This window comes from Fundulus heteroclitus, chromosome 22, assembly GCF_011125445.2.
Source record: "Fundulus heteroclitus isolate FHET01 chromosome 22, MU-UCD_Fhet_4.1, whole genome shotgun sequence".
In the NCBI taxonomy this organism is placed as follows: domain Eukaryota; kingdom Metazoa; phylum Chordata; class Actinopteri; order Cyprinodontiformes; family Fundulidae; genus Fundulus; species Fundulus heteroclitus.
Genome location: NC_046382.1, coordinates 34,035,685 through 34,051,304, shown reverse-complemented (window position 1 = coordinate 34,051,304; position 15,620 = coordinate 34,035,685). Strand labels below are relative to the sequence as shown.

At 41.2% G+C, this 15,620-nt stretch overlaps 1 protein-coding gene across 3 annotated transcripts in view; it reads right to left on the bottom strand.

Moving 5' to 3' along the window:
* LOC105937213 (bcl-2-like protein 11) overlaps positions 1–8,560 on the bottom strand; it is a 44,561-nt gene extending 36,001 nt beyond the window's left edge. For 2 of the 3 annotated variants that reach the window (XM_036126805.1, XM_036126806.1), the window contains exon 1: positions 5,745–6,683. In XM_036126805.1, the coding sequence (XP_035982698.1) occupies positions 5,745–6,195 (451 nt within the window). In that variant the 5' untranslated portion in view covers positions 6,196–6,683. Of the gene's footprint in view, positions 1–5,744; positions 6,684–8,273 lie in introns of those variants that run through there. The other variant, XM_012878410.3, reaches the window with a different exon arrangement.
* Between the last annotated feature and the right edge of the window lie 7,060 nt (positions 8,561–15,620).

Below are 15,620 nucleotides of genomic sequence, written 5' to 3'. Positions count from 1 at the left end.
AGGCAGGTGCACACAACACAGACAAAATTACATAAGGATTGAAATATATAAGAGGTGGATTAGCGAAAAAACACTGAACATAACATTATTATTATTATTATTATTATTATTATTATTATTATTATTTAATTGTAATAATAAAATAAAAACCACAAAACCCAAAAGGTCAACAGTTTCATGATACATCAAGCTTATGGACTGGCTAATATACAGCAGGTCAAAAAAGGCCATATTTTGGCTGCAGTGCTTGCTGTTCTCTTATGAAGAAAAGATCAACTAGTGCACTAAATTCAATAGATGGGTTGAAAATATCCAGTATAAAATAAGTGCTACAAATGTTACAACACTTTTGTTCATATGGCAGCAGAACATTAATATAAAAGTGCTCTTTACACTACTTTTGAATTCATTCTTGGAGTTTGTAAATACAATGCGATTAATCGCGATTAATCGCGATTAATCAGGGCGATTAATCGCGATTAAATATTTTAATCGTTGCCCAGCCCTAATTATTATCAAAGTAATACAACTCTTAACACTCTAAACATAGCTTCACTTTCAATCCCCAGACAGCAAAGTCCTGCTGCAGCACGAGAAAGAGCTTAGAGATAAAACGATCCTCCGTACAGTTCTTTGTTGGCATCCAACACACAAACAAAGAAACATTCTTGATAGCTGAGGCCTTTGTTGCGCTGACAATACATGGCAAGTTGCACCACTCTGTCCGTGCGTGCGTGCGTGCGTGCGTGCGTGCGTGCGTGCGTGCGTGCGTGCGTGCGTGCGTGCGTGCGTGCGTGCGTGCGTGCGTGCGTACTTGTACCTGCTGCTGAGTGACAACTATTTTTGCACATTTCACTAATAAAGTGAGGACCTTTTCTTGGTCCTCACTTTTTTCGGGGAAAAGACGGGTTAGGTTTAGGACAAAGATGACAATTAGGTTTAGGTTGGGATTAGGTATGTACTGGCATACATACCAGGGTTAGGGTCAGGGTCAGTGTACTGCCATAGAAAGGGTGGAAGTAAAGGCAAGGTCCTCACTTTATATTTAAAACAAGAACGGGTGTATGTGTGTGCGTGGGAGAGAGAGAGAGAGAGAGAGAGAGAGATAGAGAGAGAGAGAGAGAGTTTGTGTATGCGCGTGTCTGTGTTTTTATCAGTTAAACATTGTCATGGACAAAGCAGACTGCCTTAGAGGCATAAGGTTTCCGTCTTGGTCTAACAAAAAGAGCCGCAGGCCTATTTTGACTGCGTAACATGCACACTTAATGAGTGACCTGTCCACACATGTGAGCTGGTTGCTTTTGATGGCTATCTGTCTGGCTGCAGCAGATGTAAATAGGAAGAAAAAAAAACACACAAGGCAATCAGTTAAGCTAATCACTTCTATTATGTTCTCCTAGAGCATGCTGAGGCTTCTTAAAGATTTCGCCTGAGCCTAAGCAGATCAGTACTTTTAGTTGACAAACAACAATATCACTAGAATAAACACAAGGAGATACGTTTACCTGTAGATCAACTTGTGCCGATCAACGTCATCCTATTTGAACTGAAACGTAACCGTTCATGCGCAACATGCAGCAATATTCCTGCGGCGTTTAGGAAATCTGAAATAACATAGTGGATGTAACCATCAGCACGTTGACAGCCTTCACTGCATGGCTTGTTTCCAATATTTTCTGTTTTTTTTTCACTGCATTTTAGCCTCAAGGCTAGGTTTTGTTACCAAGTTACCAGTCAACAAGACAGCAACTTCAGCCGACAGCACAGCAGTTAAAAGGTCTTCTTGTGTAGATGGTGCCGATAAAGAACAAGCCCACTGGAGCACTATTTTAGACCTTTGTTGCTGGAGGTGACACAGCCTTGCGTGCTTTGCTCTATTTTTCAGTCGAATGAAGCAGCAAAAAAAAAAAAAAAAAAAAAAAAACAGAATCACAGCGATGAGATCTGCTGAAACTCCATGAAAACGCTTTACCGGCTGCAAATCTGTTTCTATGCCATGATTCTTTAGATGGGTAAAAATATATAACCCAAGATAATCAGTGTTAACATCATGCACGTCACAAAAAACTGCTTGGACAGCAATGAATGTTAGCTATTTAGGTAGCATGGACTTTCTATGGCTAAAATATATTTGGTGACCTTTGTTGTTTAAATGCAACATAAAAATCTTACAGAAGGTAAAGCTGTGGTAAGGTAGTCAAGTCTACAGGAAACTTCTTTCATTGCCAAAACAGCCGATGTTGGCCAGATGCAACGTTTTCAATAAAATGTTGTTGTTTAGATGAAAATAGTAAAATGTATCATCAGAAAGAGTCCAGCATGATAATATTTAGTATAGAGAGAAAAAGGCCTGCCATAAGTTTGCATGTTGCTGTAGTCAATGCTGGGTTAGGGGCAAGGAGGGGGCGGGGGCTATTTTATGGCCTGATTACCCCTGACAATTACTTTTGGTCAGCTTCTTTGTTCCACAGTCTGGAGTCCAAAGCCTGCTTTGTGTGTGGGGCAACGTTTAAAATAGTCAGCCTTCATTCATCTGTGACTACAGTCAAGTGTGGCTAATACCGCATCCAGAAATTAATTACGAACTTCATTGGAATACAATTCAAACAAGCGAAGAAGAACTTTTACACAATTCTCCTGACACACTGATCACTAATCGTTCCTTCTTGAAGTCGTGATATTCACCAGCGTTGCTGAGAACGTCAGCAATTCGATTTCAAAGTAGAGCTAGGAAAAGTAATCGTCCTGGTGCTGAGTCATCATTATCTTCATTTAGGATTTCTTTACAATTACTCACAGAGTTTCAGGCTAAAAATCTGTTTCATCAGTGATGAACTCTGCAGCGTCACAGATCTGTCACGTTATGCTTGTTTTTCACCATTCTCCGCACCACATCTATCGCATGATAAAACCTGCATTACTCAAATGTACGCAACTACCATAATAGCAATGCAAATCCTGAAGGTGTTAGTGTTTAAACCTATAGTACTGTTTCTGTTTAGTTTAATTTGGGACAAGAGGGGGAAAAAAAAGACTGATCACTGAGGTATAAATTGACGTTCAACAGCTGACCGTGTGGCATATGGAGTTATTTACACAGAGAGTGGGAAGTGACATCTGACCACAAGTGGTGATACAAGAGATGTTTCGTCCCAAGAAATGTGCTGTCAATGAGGTTTGCTTGTCTTTTTTTTTTTTTTTGTTGGTTTTATTTGTTGGCCTCCGGGAATGGTTACATTATGAAATAATCTCAAGGAAATCACGCATCACACAGGTCTCACACTGTACTTGACCTTGTAGCCCGCAGGTCAAAGTCGACAGGATGTCTTGTGCAACTAATTTTAACACATCAGTCATCTCACGTTCTAAATAAGGTCTTGAGTTCCAGGCACATAAACGAAAGAATTAGGTGAACAAAGAAAAAGGGGTGAGTAACACTTCCTAAAACATGTTAGCTGATATGCTTTATTTTTCAAGCCTCTGGACTGCTTCGTCTGAAGCTCTACTGCCAGACCCAACAGCCTTCTTTCTGATAAAAGACTAATCTTTTGCAGATAACCTTCTTTGTGTGTGCATTTCACCTCTATGCTAAAGAGGCACTGTGGCTCTTTGTTATGGCAAACTATCTTGTCGGGTATTTGAGCATATTACAATTTGAATGAAGTGTTGGGACTCGTCTATCGTGCCCCATTAGACTCAGTCATTGATTTTAACAAGAAAATAAAAAAAAATAAATGGGAAATCATAACCAGATGCTCCTCTTTCTCTTTTTTGTGTTTCTCGGTTGTATTGTGGGCAGACAAGACAAAAGGGGTTGATTATTTCACTTTTTGGAATATTGACTGATGAGTTACTTTAGGGTGGCTAATATTAAGTCTCAACAAATGTACTGTTTTGGGGGGGAAAATACCATCTTTCCTTTGACAGGGGATTGAGAGATTATGTGATGTGCCTTAGTAATGTCTAAAGATTGCTCAGGCAACATTAGCATATCAGGAGTGCATACATGATTCAGCCTGAATTTGTTGGAAATCCCTTAATCAGCCAAAAATCCAGTCATCCCTCAGGGATACGATTCCAACAGACAAATTAGCTTGACTGTTCGTGAGTACAGTTCATCTGTTTACTATCATTATCAGCCCCTCAAAATGTTTGATGAACAACCACTTGAAGGGCGGCTGCTGGGCCTCTGTCTGGTTTCATATACTGCTGCACACCCACACAGAAACTGCAGCCAGTGAAAACATCTAAAACAACATGTGCTACATAGTCAGGTCTTTAACTTTTACTTGCAAAACACCCCCCCCCCCCGCCCCCCCTTCTCCCATACCAACACTTTAGACCAAATAAATACAATTTAAGGAGGGTTACAAAATATTTCTGGTTGTACGAAATGATCAAAAGAGTTCTAAAAGTTTCACAGGTTATTTGTGTAGATTATTTATTATAATCATAGTGAACAAAAATAAAGTATAATGTACACTATAACAAAGAACTTTGGAGAGCATTAAATAATAGCCAAAATAAAGCAACAATTTACATTTTAATAAAACATCATCTGGTTGGACTAAAATAACAATGAATTTTCGTAACAAATTCTCCCTAAATATTTAACAAGAATTTAACTAGAGATGTATGATGAATCGACTGTTATTATCATCCTTGATATTGAGCGTCTAGTAGAGAACGGTAAGGTTAATTGTCATAGGGGTTGCATTGTTACTGAAGATGTGAACTCAGAAAAAGTTTAGAAGAGTAAGACGACTTTTGGCAGCGAGTTTCTGTATTGGAGAATGAATTCAAGTTTGCGGCCACCTTTAGCTAACAAACTTGCAAGCCGGCTGAGATTCTTAGCGCTGAGGCAGTCGCTGCAAACGAAAGGCGCATTGGCGAGAAGGCTTACTTGCCATCTGGTTAGAATTGAGCTAACAAGCTTATTACTATTTTACTAATATCTGATGCCTTAAAGCTGCAGTAGGGAGTTTTGAAAAAACCTTCAAATTTGAACTAGCACACTTTACAAGTCTCCATCCCCCTTGCTCTCTGCTGCGCTACAGCCCTCCCTCCACAGCTCCTCCCCCACGGCGGACCTTGCTATGCTGCTCTGATGTTTACCTGTCTTTATTTTCTGAGAAGGTGCCGCTCCAGAAATGGGCAGTTTTCCGGTAAAGCAGGTTGTTTCTCCGCTATTTCTCCACACAGCTGCAGTCCACCGGCATCTTGAGCTTGAATGACGGTAGGGGAGGGCTGTGACTGCACATGATCGTGGGTGACACTGCTAATACACTCCTCTTGACTCTCATTGGTCGTTTCTGACCGGGAGTGGTGTATTTCTGCTAATGGCAGTAGGATCACTGGGAGGAGTCAGAGGAGCTAGATTTTTTTCATAGATAATCTGTCTAATATTTTACAGTCAGTACATAGTGACTGTTTTAACAAATATGTAAAAAAATATATTTATTCAAAAGTTACCTACTGCACCTTTAATGTTTAAATCAAAAATATTTTCTGTTCTGCTTTAACATGGGAGGGCAAACCAGGTGAGCTAAAGGGTCTTCAAAAGATAAAGGTTTAGGGTCTGCTTCAATTCTGACCCACAAGTTTGCTATTTGAGCCTTTCCAGCTTCCTTTTTTTTTTGCCATAACATTTACAAACTAACATGCTTCCTTATAAAGGGATATAGAATGTCTAAGATGCAATGATCTCCTAAATTCCTGTTTACAGCGCACTCGTGGTTGCTCACCGTGCAGCCCCAGTATTCTTGCTGGCTGTCCACCGTGCTCCGCAGCCATTCGCTGCAGGGCGTGGTTCATCACCTGGCCGGTGGGGCTGGCAGTCTGCGTGGCTTTGTCAGCCGTCAGTGGGTGCGGAGAGAGCGGAGTGCTCGGCAGCGACTCGCAGTCAAAGGAGAAGTATCCGCTGGATTTGCGAAAAATCGACCTTCTTTGAAAGACGTCTAAACTGTTCGGGCTTATGGAGCGGGGCGGCGAGTCCGAGTCCGGCTCCCCTCCTCCTCCTCCTCCGGCGGCGGTAACGGCGCCCGGCGGCTGCGCGCAGCTCCCCTCCCTGTGCTTCGACAAACGTTGTGTTCGCGCTGAGGATGCTGGGTCTCCTCCGGTCCCCTCTGGTGGCGTTACTTCGGTAGAGCCATCGCGCAGATTTGGCGGTCTGTTGGATGAACAGAGCGTCACCATGAGCGTGGGCTTTCATCCCTCTGCTCGCCTTAAAGCAGCCTCCCTGCTTCTGTGCTGCGTCAGGAGACGCAGCTGCGCGCCGCAACTGCTGTGTCACGGACTGGACTTTGTTCTGCAATTCTTTATTTTTAGAAATGCGGAATTACAGCAATTTTACACCCCGTTAATTTAATAATAATAATACGCTGACCTTTCTAGTGTCTTAGGGGAACTCTGTGTTCCACCTGTGAGGTTTGGCTTATTTCAGTCAGTGTCCACAGCACCTGATTCCCACAGAATATTTTTTCCAGCACAAGCGGTAAAACCCAGTTTCCTGTCCAAACTGTCTATTGTTTGTCAGAAATCGCTGATTATGGCAAGTCTTTGTTTCATTTTTGCTGGGAAGAAAAAACGAATCCGACATGTAGGAAGCGGCCGGGGTGACTCGAACTGCGTCACAGGCAGACAGCCTGAGACAACCTCGAGACATTTCTGAACCCCTTTTATGGGATCTTACCACAGTACCTTCAGAACTAAAGGAAAGCTGACAAGTGTAACACGACTTTTATTAAATGCAGTTGCGCTCAGAATAGCCTCACTCATTTGCAAATTTGAAATAAAAGCTGTATCATCATCTGTTCCCGACGAACTCTAGAATATCAAACAATTGTTGTTGTTCAACTCTTCATTTTCCGCGCAGATACGCGTTTCATAACCATCGCATTTTACGCACGCAGAAGCGGCTACCGCACATGACCTGGACGCGACGCTTGTTCTTCTGGTGGACATACGAATTTTACAAATCCCACGAGGATTTATGCGTTAATACGAACACGGGGAGGAACTGGGGAGCGAAACAGCAACTCGATCTCTAGGGCAGCCGCTGCCTGCCAACACACACGCGCGCGCGCGCACGGACGCACGCACACACATACTGGGAGAGAGAGATCGGGATACAGGAAAAACAGGCAGAGGAAAAGGAAGGAAACCAAGCGTGTGATGAAATGTTGAAGGAAATCCGTCCAAACAGCACTTTGACACCACCACTGTATCCTCAACATGGAGTTTACCCGTTTCTGTATCGGTTTGGGGCGCACGGCAATTTTAGGTTGCAGCATAAACACGTAGCTTGCGACGCTAAGAGAAATATACTAAAGCCGGGCGATTACGCGGAAGTTGCAAACCTCCTGGACTCTGCTCTAGTGCGTGTGCGCCTCCCAAAGGACAACTGCGCAAGTATGGACGTGCGAGTTTTGCGATTGAGGCTCAGAAATTTGTTAACGACCGCTAATTGCCCGTTATCACTCCATCTAATTACACGAAAAGGGCAAGCGTACGTGCAAAGGTTCTTTGTTTGTTTGTTTTGTTTTTTATTCCCTGGTCAGAATGCCTGAACTCGGTGAGCTCGGTCACTGCACAGCAAACGGAAGGCGCAAACAGATGCTCATTTAGGAATAATCAGCGTTTCTATTAAGGCAATTGTTGCGCAAATATGTTTTTCGTCATACCCCAGACTTATGCTTCTCTAAAAAAAAGGAAGACAGTGCTCTCTGTTCAGCAAATTACGCACAGTTTACACTAAAAGCGACCATCTTTGGCATAATTCAGACATATAAACAAAAATCTTTACCCCGGGTGCCAGACCTGCGCCCCAGGGTCAATAAATAAGTGGAGATGGAGCGCGTCAGTCTTAAAACACGGCGAGGCGAGGATCGCTGAAAAAAAAGACGCTACATTATTCCTCCATCTGACGGGTCGAACAAGGAATAATTCCCATCAACTATTACACAAGTTATTAAAATAACTAATGCGTAATACCATAAGGAGCAATTGGTTTATTTGTCACGCATACAGACTGTTTGGCAAGCTGAAGTGTCATTGCACAGTATGTGCATATACTAAGCGTGAATGCACGTGTTTATTATTAATGTAGCAGCTGCTTTACATAAAGCAGTGACAGACATTGGATCCCTAAGTGCGTGGGATCGCGGCGCATTCACCAGAAAGCCGGTGTGAAGCGGCGGCTCACTATTCCAATTAAACAGCAGCGTGACAAACAACCCATACGGACTCGCTTTGCGCTCATGTTGCCACCTTACCTTGAGGAATGCATGTCAGTCACAAGACATCACATCAGTCTCCCAATTAATGCGCTGACAGTTTGCCTCTAACCCGCAAAAGAAACGATAGATAGGTTATAGAACTCCAGTATGGTCCACCAGTCCAAAACGGACTACATTAAATTCCAAAAAAATAGGTTAAAAAAGTTGAGGGGAATAAGTGGACAAAACGAGTAAATTCCAATTAGTGCGGAAATATGGCTCCAATGTGGTTGAATAGTCCAGGACAACAATCTGCCGCAGCACATAAACAAAGTCCAGGCGCAATGCTCTTTGTGAGTGCTGTCGCTTTTTCTTATAGCGAACTAGTGACTCCACCCGTTGTTATGACGCAGTATCTAAGGTTGAATCTGGCTCATAGGGAGGTCTCCGTCGCCCCCTGGCGACCAGACAAACCACCTGTGAATAGAATAGAATAGAATAGAATAGAATAGAATAGAATAGAATAGAATAGAATAGAATAGAATAGAGGGAAATAAAAAATAGCACAGCAGATTACATGAAAACACATTATAGAGCACATAGCAACTGCATACAAAAATAAAAAATCCTCTTCAGGTAGACAGAATATTTTAAGTGAATAAAAACTAACAGTCATGTCATCAGGAAGCGTCTTAGAAATATACAATATGTATAAAAGTGGATATATTCACTTCTGCCAGGCTGGATCTCTTAAAAACTGTCTGGGATTTTGGAGTATAGTATGATATTTACAACCTTAAACTTTTCCAGTTTTGTCACTTTATATCCACAACTCTCAATGTATTACCTGAACTTCTTAATGGATCAACACAGAGTAGTGCTTTATAAAAGGGGGAGGGTGCATATTTTTACATGTGTTTTTATACTTAAAAGAGTCAGAGAAGTGTAGAGTGTGTTTTGATTGAGCCTCAGTTAGCCAGTTCTTCATAGAACCACCTTTGGTTCAAAAAACAGCGGCTAGGATTTTGGGTTATGTCTCTTCTATATTTTGCACATTTAGAGAGTAAAATACATATTTGCCCATCATTCTTTTTAAAAGTAGCTCAAGATCACTGAGTCTGGTTGATGTGGCCAATGCTACTGGACTGCCCTCTCTTGGTAGGTGGGAAGTTGTGCCATACTATTTTAATTTTTGGACGATTGTTTAGTGGCTCCAGTGACTTTCATTTGAATTATGGGCGCAAACCTTTCAGACAAACTTCTTTACAATTTGCAGCTGAATTTGCTTTTTGATTTATCTACAATTTCTTGAAGAAGTTGGGAATCATTTTCAGTAATCAGTTTTGTCCGATCTGGCCAGCTTCATGCCAGTAATAGACTCTGTTTTTTTTTTTATAAGTTTATTTTTTTTGGTATTATTGGCCTTGATGCCCACACACAGAGGACAAGAGGTGTTTGCCACAACTGCTTGCTTAAAGACCTGCACCATTTCCATTCAGATGAAGGACTTGAGCCTCCTCAGCAAATAATGCAGACTCCAGCTCGTTTTGCTCATAGTCCCTCAGTTGATGGACAATAGAGATGTTCTCCAATGTTAAACTCAGTTAACTCATAACAGCTGTGAAAACGGCTGCTGAAATTTTAAGCAGCTGTGTATAGGTGTATTGTTACCTCTGATATAAAAACTTTAATGATACAGTTAAATACAATGTCCTGAATGCTCTTTTTTGCATTATTCTTGTGTTGAAAAACACATCTTTTTTAGAGTGCACTGGTATGTACAGTCTAAAAGCATAAAATATTGTAATACTGTCACATTTAGACTTTCCAATGTATGATTGGGACATGATCAAACAAGGGGTTCTGGTAAGACATAAACCTTGCAGTAAATATAAATAGCACACACTTATATTCACTTTTAACCAGCTTGGCATGCCATACAGGTAAAGTATGGGCTGTTGGGTTGTTTAAAGCTAAGTGAGCAGTTCTTAACAATCAAAGAGTCAGAGTCAACAGTTCAGGTATACTTTGTTGTGGGAATCAGATGCTATTCATTTAAAGTCACAGCAAAGGTTTGGGAATGCACTGTAGTACTTGAATAAAGAGTTGTAAGGAAACCAATTTCTATGTTGCTGTATCTTAATGCGTGTTGGTGTTGCATTTCCCAGCACGCAATGATTCAGTAATGCTGAAGGAGCGGCTTCTTTTCAGCACCATCTCTCTGAAAGCAAGAAGAGGATCTGAGCAACAGTACTCCGACAGCTGGAAGATTTAAGGACAAAGAGAGGAGTCACACACACATGCACGTAGAAATCAATACAGACAGACGAGAATGAGGCAATCAATGACATTTCCATGTGATCAATACCAGTCAGTGTCTCAGGGTGTGGGAAAATGTTTGCGATACTGCCTGCTGTCTCTGTGTTCGCCAGTTAATTTCTGTGCATCAGTCATTTTACTGATACTGGAGAGTGTCTAGGTGATAAAAAAAATGTTTGATATTAAGAGTATTTATTGATGCAACTGAATTTTTTTTTTAATACTTCTAGTTAAGAACTGGGACAGGCCTATATTGAAGAAAATGTAATAAATCTAATAATATTTGGTGACACATAAGGGTACTTGGTACCAGACCACCTCAGGTCAAATACCGGTGATCAATTATGTAATAGCTGAGTGTAAAGCGGCTAGAATGAGAATCAGCTCCTAAGTCTGACGTCATGGTCCTTGACTGAAAAAATGTGTACTGCTTCCTCTGGGTTGGGGGTCAGGCTCTGGCTCAAGCAGAGAACTTTAAGTAACTTGGTGTTTTGTTCAAGAAGGAGTTTAGGATGGAACAAGAGATGGACAGCCACAATGGGCCCCATGTGCAGTAATGTGGGCTCTGCTCCAGTCTATTGTGGTAAAGAAAGAGCTGAGCCAAAATGCAAAGCTCGTCATTTACTGGCCCATCTACATTCTGACCCTCACCTATGTTCACAAGGTCTGGAACATGAACGAGATCCTAGTTACAAGCAGCCAAAATGGGCTTCCTCTGGGTGGCGGGGCTCTGTGTTAGAGATGGGGTGAGGAGCTTTGTTATCTGGTGGATGCTGAAAGTAGAGCTGCTGCTTCTCTGTGTCAGAAAGAATCAGTTGAGGTAGTGTGGGCATCTGATCAGGATGCCTCCTGGGTGCCTCCCATTGGAGGTTTTCCGGCCGCTTCCCAGTAGGGCTGGACCAAAATAATAACTCAATATTTGTAAGCTGAATGCCAATATATGATATTTTATTTCAATGTTTTTTTTCTTTTCATAAAGTAATTATTAAAAGGCATCTTCGGATCAAAGCCTTATCCCAAATGTCTCAAAGGCACATATTTTAAAGCCTGATACTGGTAATTGTGAGGAAACTTCACATTTTTAAAAAAGAAAATCATTTTTGGTTGCTTTAAAAAAAAATTATAAAACATCAGGCTTTGAAATTTTCTTGGTATCATAATTGATACAGTAAACCCCAAAAAGTTTTTCCTCATGTTTTCTGCACTTTTATATAGGGTGTATAAAATATATTCATTTGTATGCTGTAAATTACTGACTTTGTAGAAGAGGTAGAGGTCTCAGAAATATCTGTATCAAAAATGACACATTCAGAGTAATAGGATTACCAAACAACTGTAGATATATATGAGAAAAGGCTGAAAAATATCTTTCTGGATTGTATAAAAATATAGCTATATTGCATAGACCATCTCGATATAAACAATATAGTCTCATCTTATATATCTTTTTTTAAAATCTCGATATTTTAATAAATCTTGATTTATTGCCCAGCCCTATGTCTCAGTTGGAGGAGACCCTGGGAAAGACCCAGAACTCAATGGAGGGAAGATATATACCATCTGGCCTGGCAACGCCTTGGGATCCCATGGAATGAGCTGGAGTATGTCTGGGGAGAGGAATGTCTGGGTTTCTCTCCTAGACCTGTCATCCCCACAACCCGATCTTAGACAAGCATAAGATGAAAGATGGATAAACAAAAAGCAAAGTGGTACAATGTTGTCCTACAGTTAATTAGACATTTTCATCATACATACACAGCCATTTAGAAGTTTGAAAATAAAACCATTTCAAAATATGTTACAGCTGTCTTACTGGACATTTGTTTCAATAAGAAAATGATATGTGTTGGCAGAAAAAGATTGGAGACGGACAGGTAGATGAAAGGAATTAAATGTAAATGCTAATTAGTAAGGTATAGCCAATTGTACTTTTTAAAATTAGCTCATGAAAACATTTAGCAAAAACTTTATCTCAGAGTCAACCAATTGTATTTTAACTTAGATAAAGTATTTACAACTAAAGCCACAAGTAAAGGAAATTTTCCATGTCTGTTGATGCAGTCACCAAAAAAAACTACATAGACCTTTGCTCTTTCTACGGGATTTAAGAGGGAAAGTAGCAGTGTAGCTTTAAGAATTGCTGTCTTAATGCCAACGAGAGCCCAAAAGATTTTCTTTCACAAGTGGAACATTACTGCTTTGGCTAGAAGAGAAAGAAAGGAAGAGAGAAAAATGAGACAATATGTAAAAAGGGAGAAAATGTGGCAAAAATAGAGGAGAGGAAAAGGAGAGAACAAGATAACATCCTCTGAGTCTGCTTCTGCACCTGCAGAGATATATATAAAAAGAACAGCAAAATAAACGGATAAAGCATGAAAGGTACAAATGACCAACACCTTGATAACATCACTGGACAATACACAGTATTATTTAATACAAGATGTATAACATGACAGCTAAAGCTAACTATAGCGTTTTTCTGTATAGAAGAGGGACCAAACAGAGGGATAGCTGCCTCCCCCATCCCAGGGAAGAGCAGAGGAGAGCCCCAGGAAACACCCAACAGCCACAGCCCCAAAGCTGCAGTAATGAGCCTGTGGGCTCTGCTGGCCGCCAGCTACACTGGAGCGAATCCAGCCATCGGCCCAGAGACCAGAGGCCCAGTGTCACCCTGTCCCCCAGCGGGTCGCCGACAGAGTAATGGGGGCCCAGGCCCCGCAAAGCAGACGCCGGGAGTGAGTCAGTACACACCCAAGCACCCAGCCCCAGACACAGAGGTACACCAACACACCAAAGGGCCAAGGCACCAACCAACGGAGGGGTGCTGCACAGGGCGGCATAGGCTCCACACTTAGTGGAGACCTGAGAGGTCCACAACCCAACCTGACAAAAAGACAAACCATTCAACCCCAACAGACCCCAAAACCCGATCAACCAGTCCATACCCCGACCCCAACCCTCTGCTCTGCTCCGATCCTAGCCCAGACAACCCATGAGCCCATCCCAACCCGGAGATGGGGCCAATTCTTAACGCTGCTAATTAATGCATTTTTCATCAGCATGGCCGCCTAAGCCATGGCCCAGTAGGAGTTTGAGTAACTTTCTGGTCCAGATAATGCAGATCTGTCTTAATGCAACACCAAGGAGGAATTACACCAAGGTAGTAATGGCAAAAAGTGTTGCTGCACATACGTTGCAGGAAGGGTGATAAGGGCCAACTCAATGTCCATCATTCTACTTTTAGAAAGACTGTTCACAAGTTGTAAATATTAACAAGAATTTTATTTTCTGTGCACCTTTTATCAAGGTGAAATACTCAGAGATTGAAAACCAAACAAACAAACAGTACAGTAATGCAACTTGGCTTGCAAACCTGCGCCTGAATAAATCAGATGATTTCAGGAACAACGATCCTTGTACTGATGAGACCAAAGTAAAGATGGTTGACCTTAATGCCAGACATCACAATGGTCATTGAACGTGGGTTAAAGTGGGTTAAATGAACCTAAAGAAGGGTTGTTATTACAGTCTGCTTTTCATTTATAGATATTGTGGAATGGACCTTTCATAGTTCCATCTAGTTCAACCATAATCTCTTTATGTGTTTGACATGTCAGCTTCCACTTCTCTGGAGTTTATAAGATAAAACGAAATATAAACTTTTTTTTTCTACATGGCTGATTTAGTGGATTAAAATGTTCGTTATTTTACAATGTTGACATCTGTGGTAGCCCAGTCTCCCTTTCGCATATTTAACAACCAAATAACTACTGGAGCCACTTGAAGATTGATAACCTGCAGCGTTTTATGGCATCATTTTACTGCTCCTGGGGGAATTTAAGGGTAATTATAGATTAGTCACTACAGTAGACACCATTACACATAGTGGAGCGCGAAGAGCTGTAAATTGCCCTGTCGTGCCAAGCTAAGGATTTCATGTCACTAAACAAACAGACTGATGGACAGAGGTCAGCTGTAGCTTAAATAAATCAGACAAAAGGTGGAAAAATATTCCAGTCTGATCATAAAACATTTTTACACACGCTGTGGTGATCTGCTTACCTGCACATTAGATCTCTTTTTGGATACACAATGTCAACAGCCACAGCCATAATGGTGGGTAATAAACACATTGAACGATTTTCACTGTTGCATTTACCACCAGAACTCTAAAAGTGCTGCATCAGGTGTGGCTATAGTTCAGCTTTTTGACCCAGATGTAAAGAGAAACCTTTTTAGAATATGGAGGAGTCTGTTGAACAGAGTTCGGTTAGAAAGCCGAGAAAGGACACATAAAGCTAGGATGCAGGTTAAAAACAGGGTACTTTAATTAAGTATATATGGAGAAACATCCTTGTCTATTGCCCTGTGTGGTGGCTCTATTTACAGCCACACTGATGTGGTAACAAATACCATTTATGTAATTTAGTTGTTTTTCATATAGGGTTTCATTTACAGTGCCATTTCATTATTTGGAATTTATTTATCACCATTACACTGTATTTCAATATTAGTGTGTACATTTTGGTTTACTTTGTTTTTGTTATGACTCTGTTTAATTTATATTCTGTTTGAGTTTTGCAGTTGCTCCTGTCCCTTGGCTGAGGAACCAGCAGGTGGCCAAGGGGCTGAGTTGATTTGGACCATACCACATCAGTGCTATGGGGGGGGGAATGGGGTTTTGCTTTATTAGGTTTAGTTAGGTTTTTATATGTTTTGCCCCATGTGTTTCTTTTGTGGACTGACTATTTAAGTGTCTCTTTGTCTCATTAAGGGAGATCAGTTTGTTTGAGTTAGTTTTGTTCTGTTACTATTTTTTTTTGAGTAGTTTTTGTTCCTTCAACCTCTTTTCTGGATCAATTTCTGATAATTGTTTGTACTTTATCTTTTTTGGGTTGAATAAAAGAACCCTGTTTTTCTGACATACACCTGTGCCTGACTGTCCTTACTGCTCGGTCCGTTACACCCTGCTAACCCACTGGCTTCTGAGCTTTCAAGGCTTTTGGCTTCTTTTAATCTAACGCAATCAGTAAACCAACACATCACCTCAGGCATACTCTAGGTCTTGTTCTTTCCCACAGACTC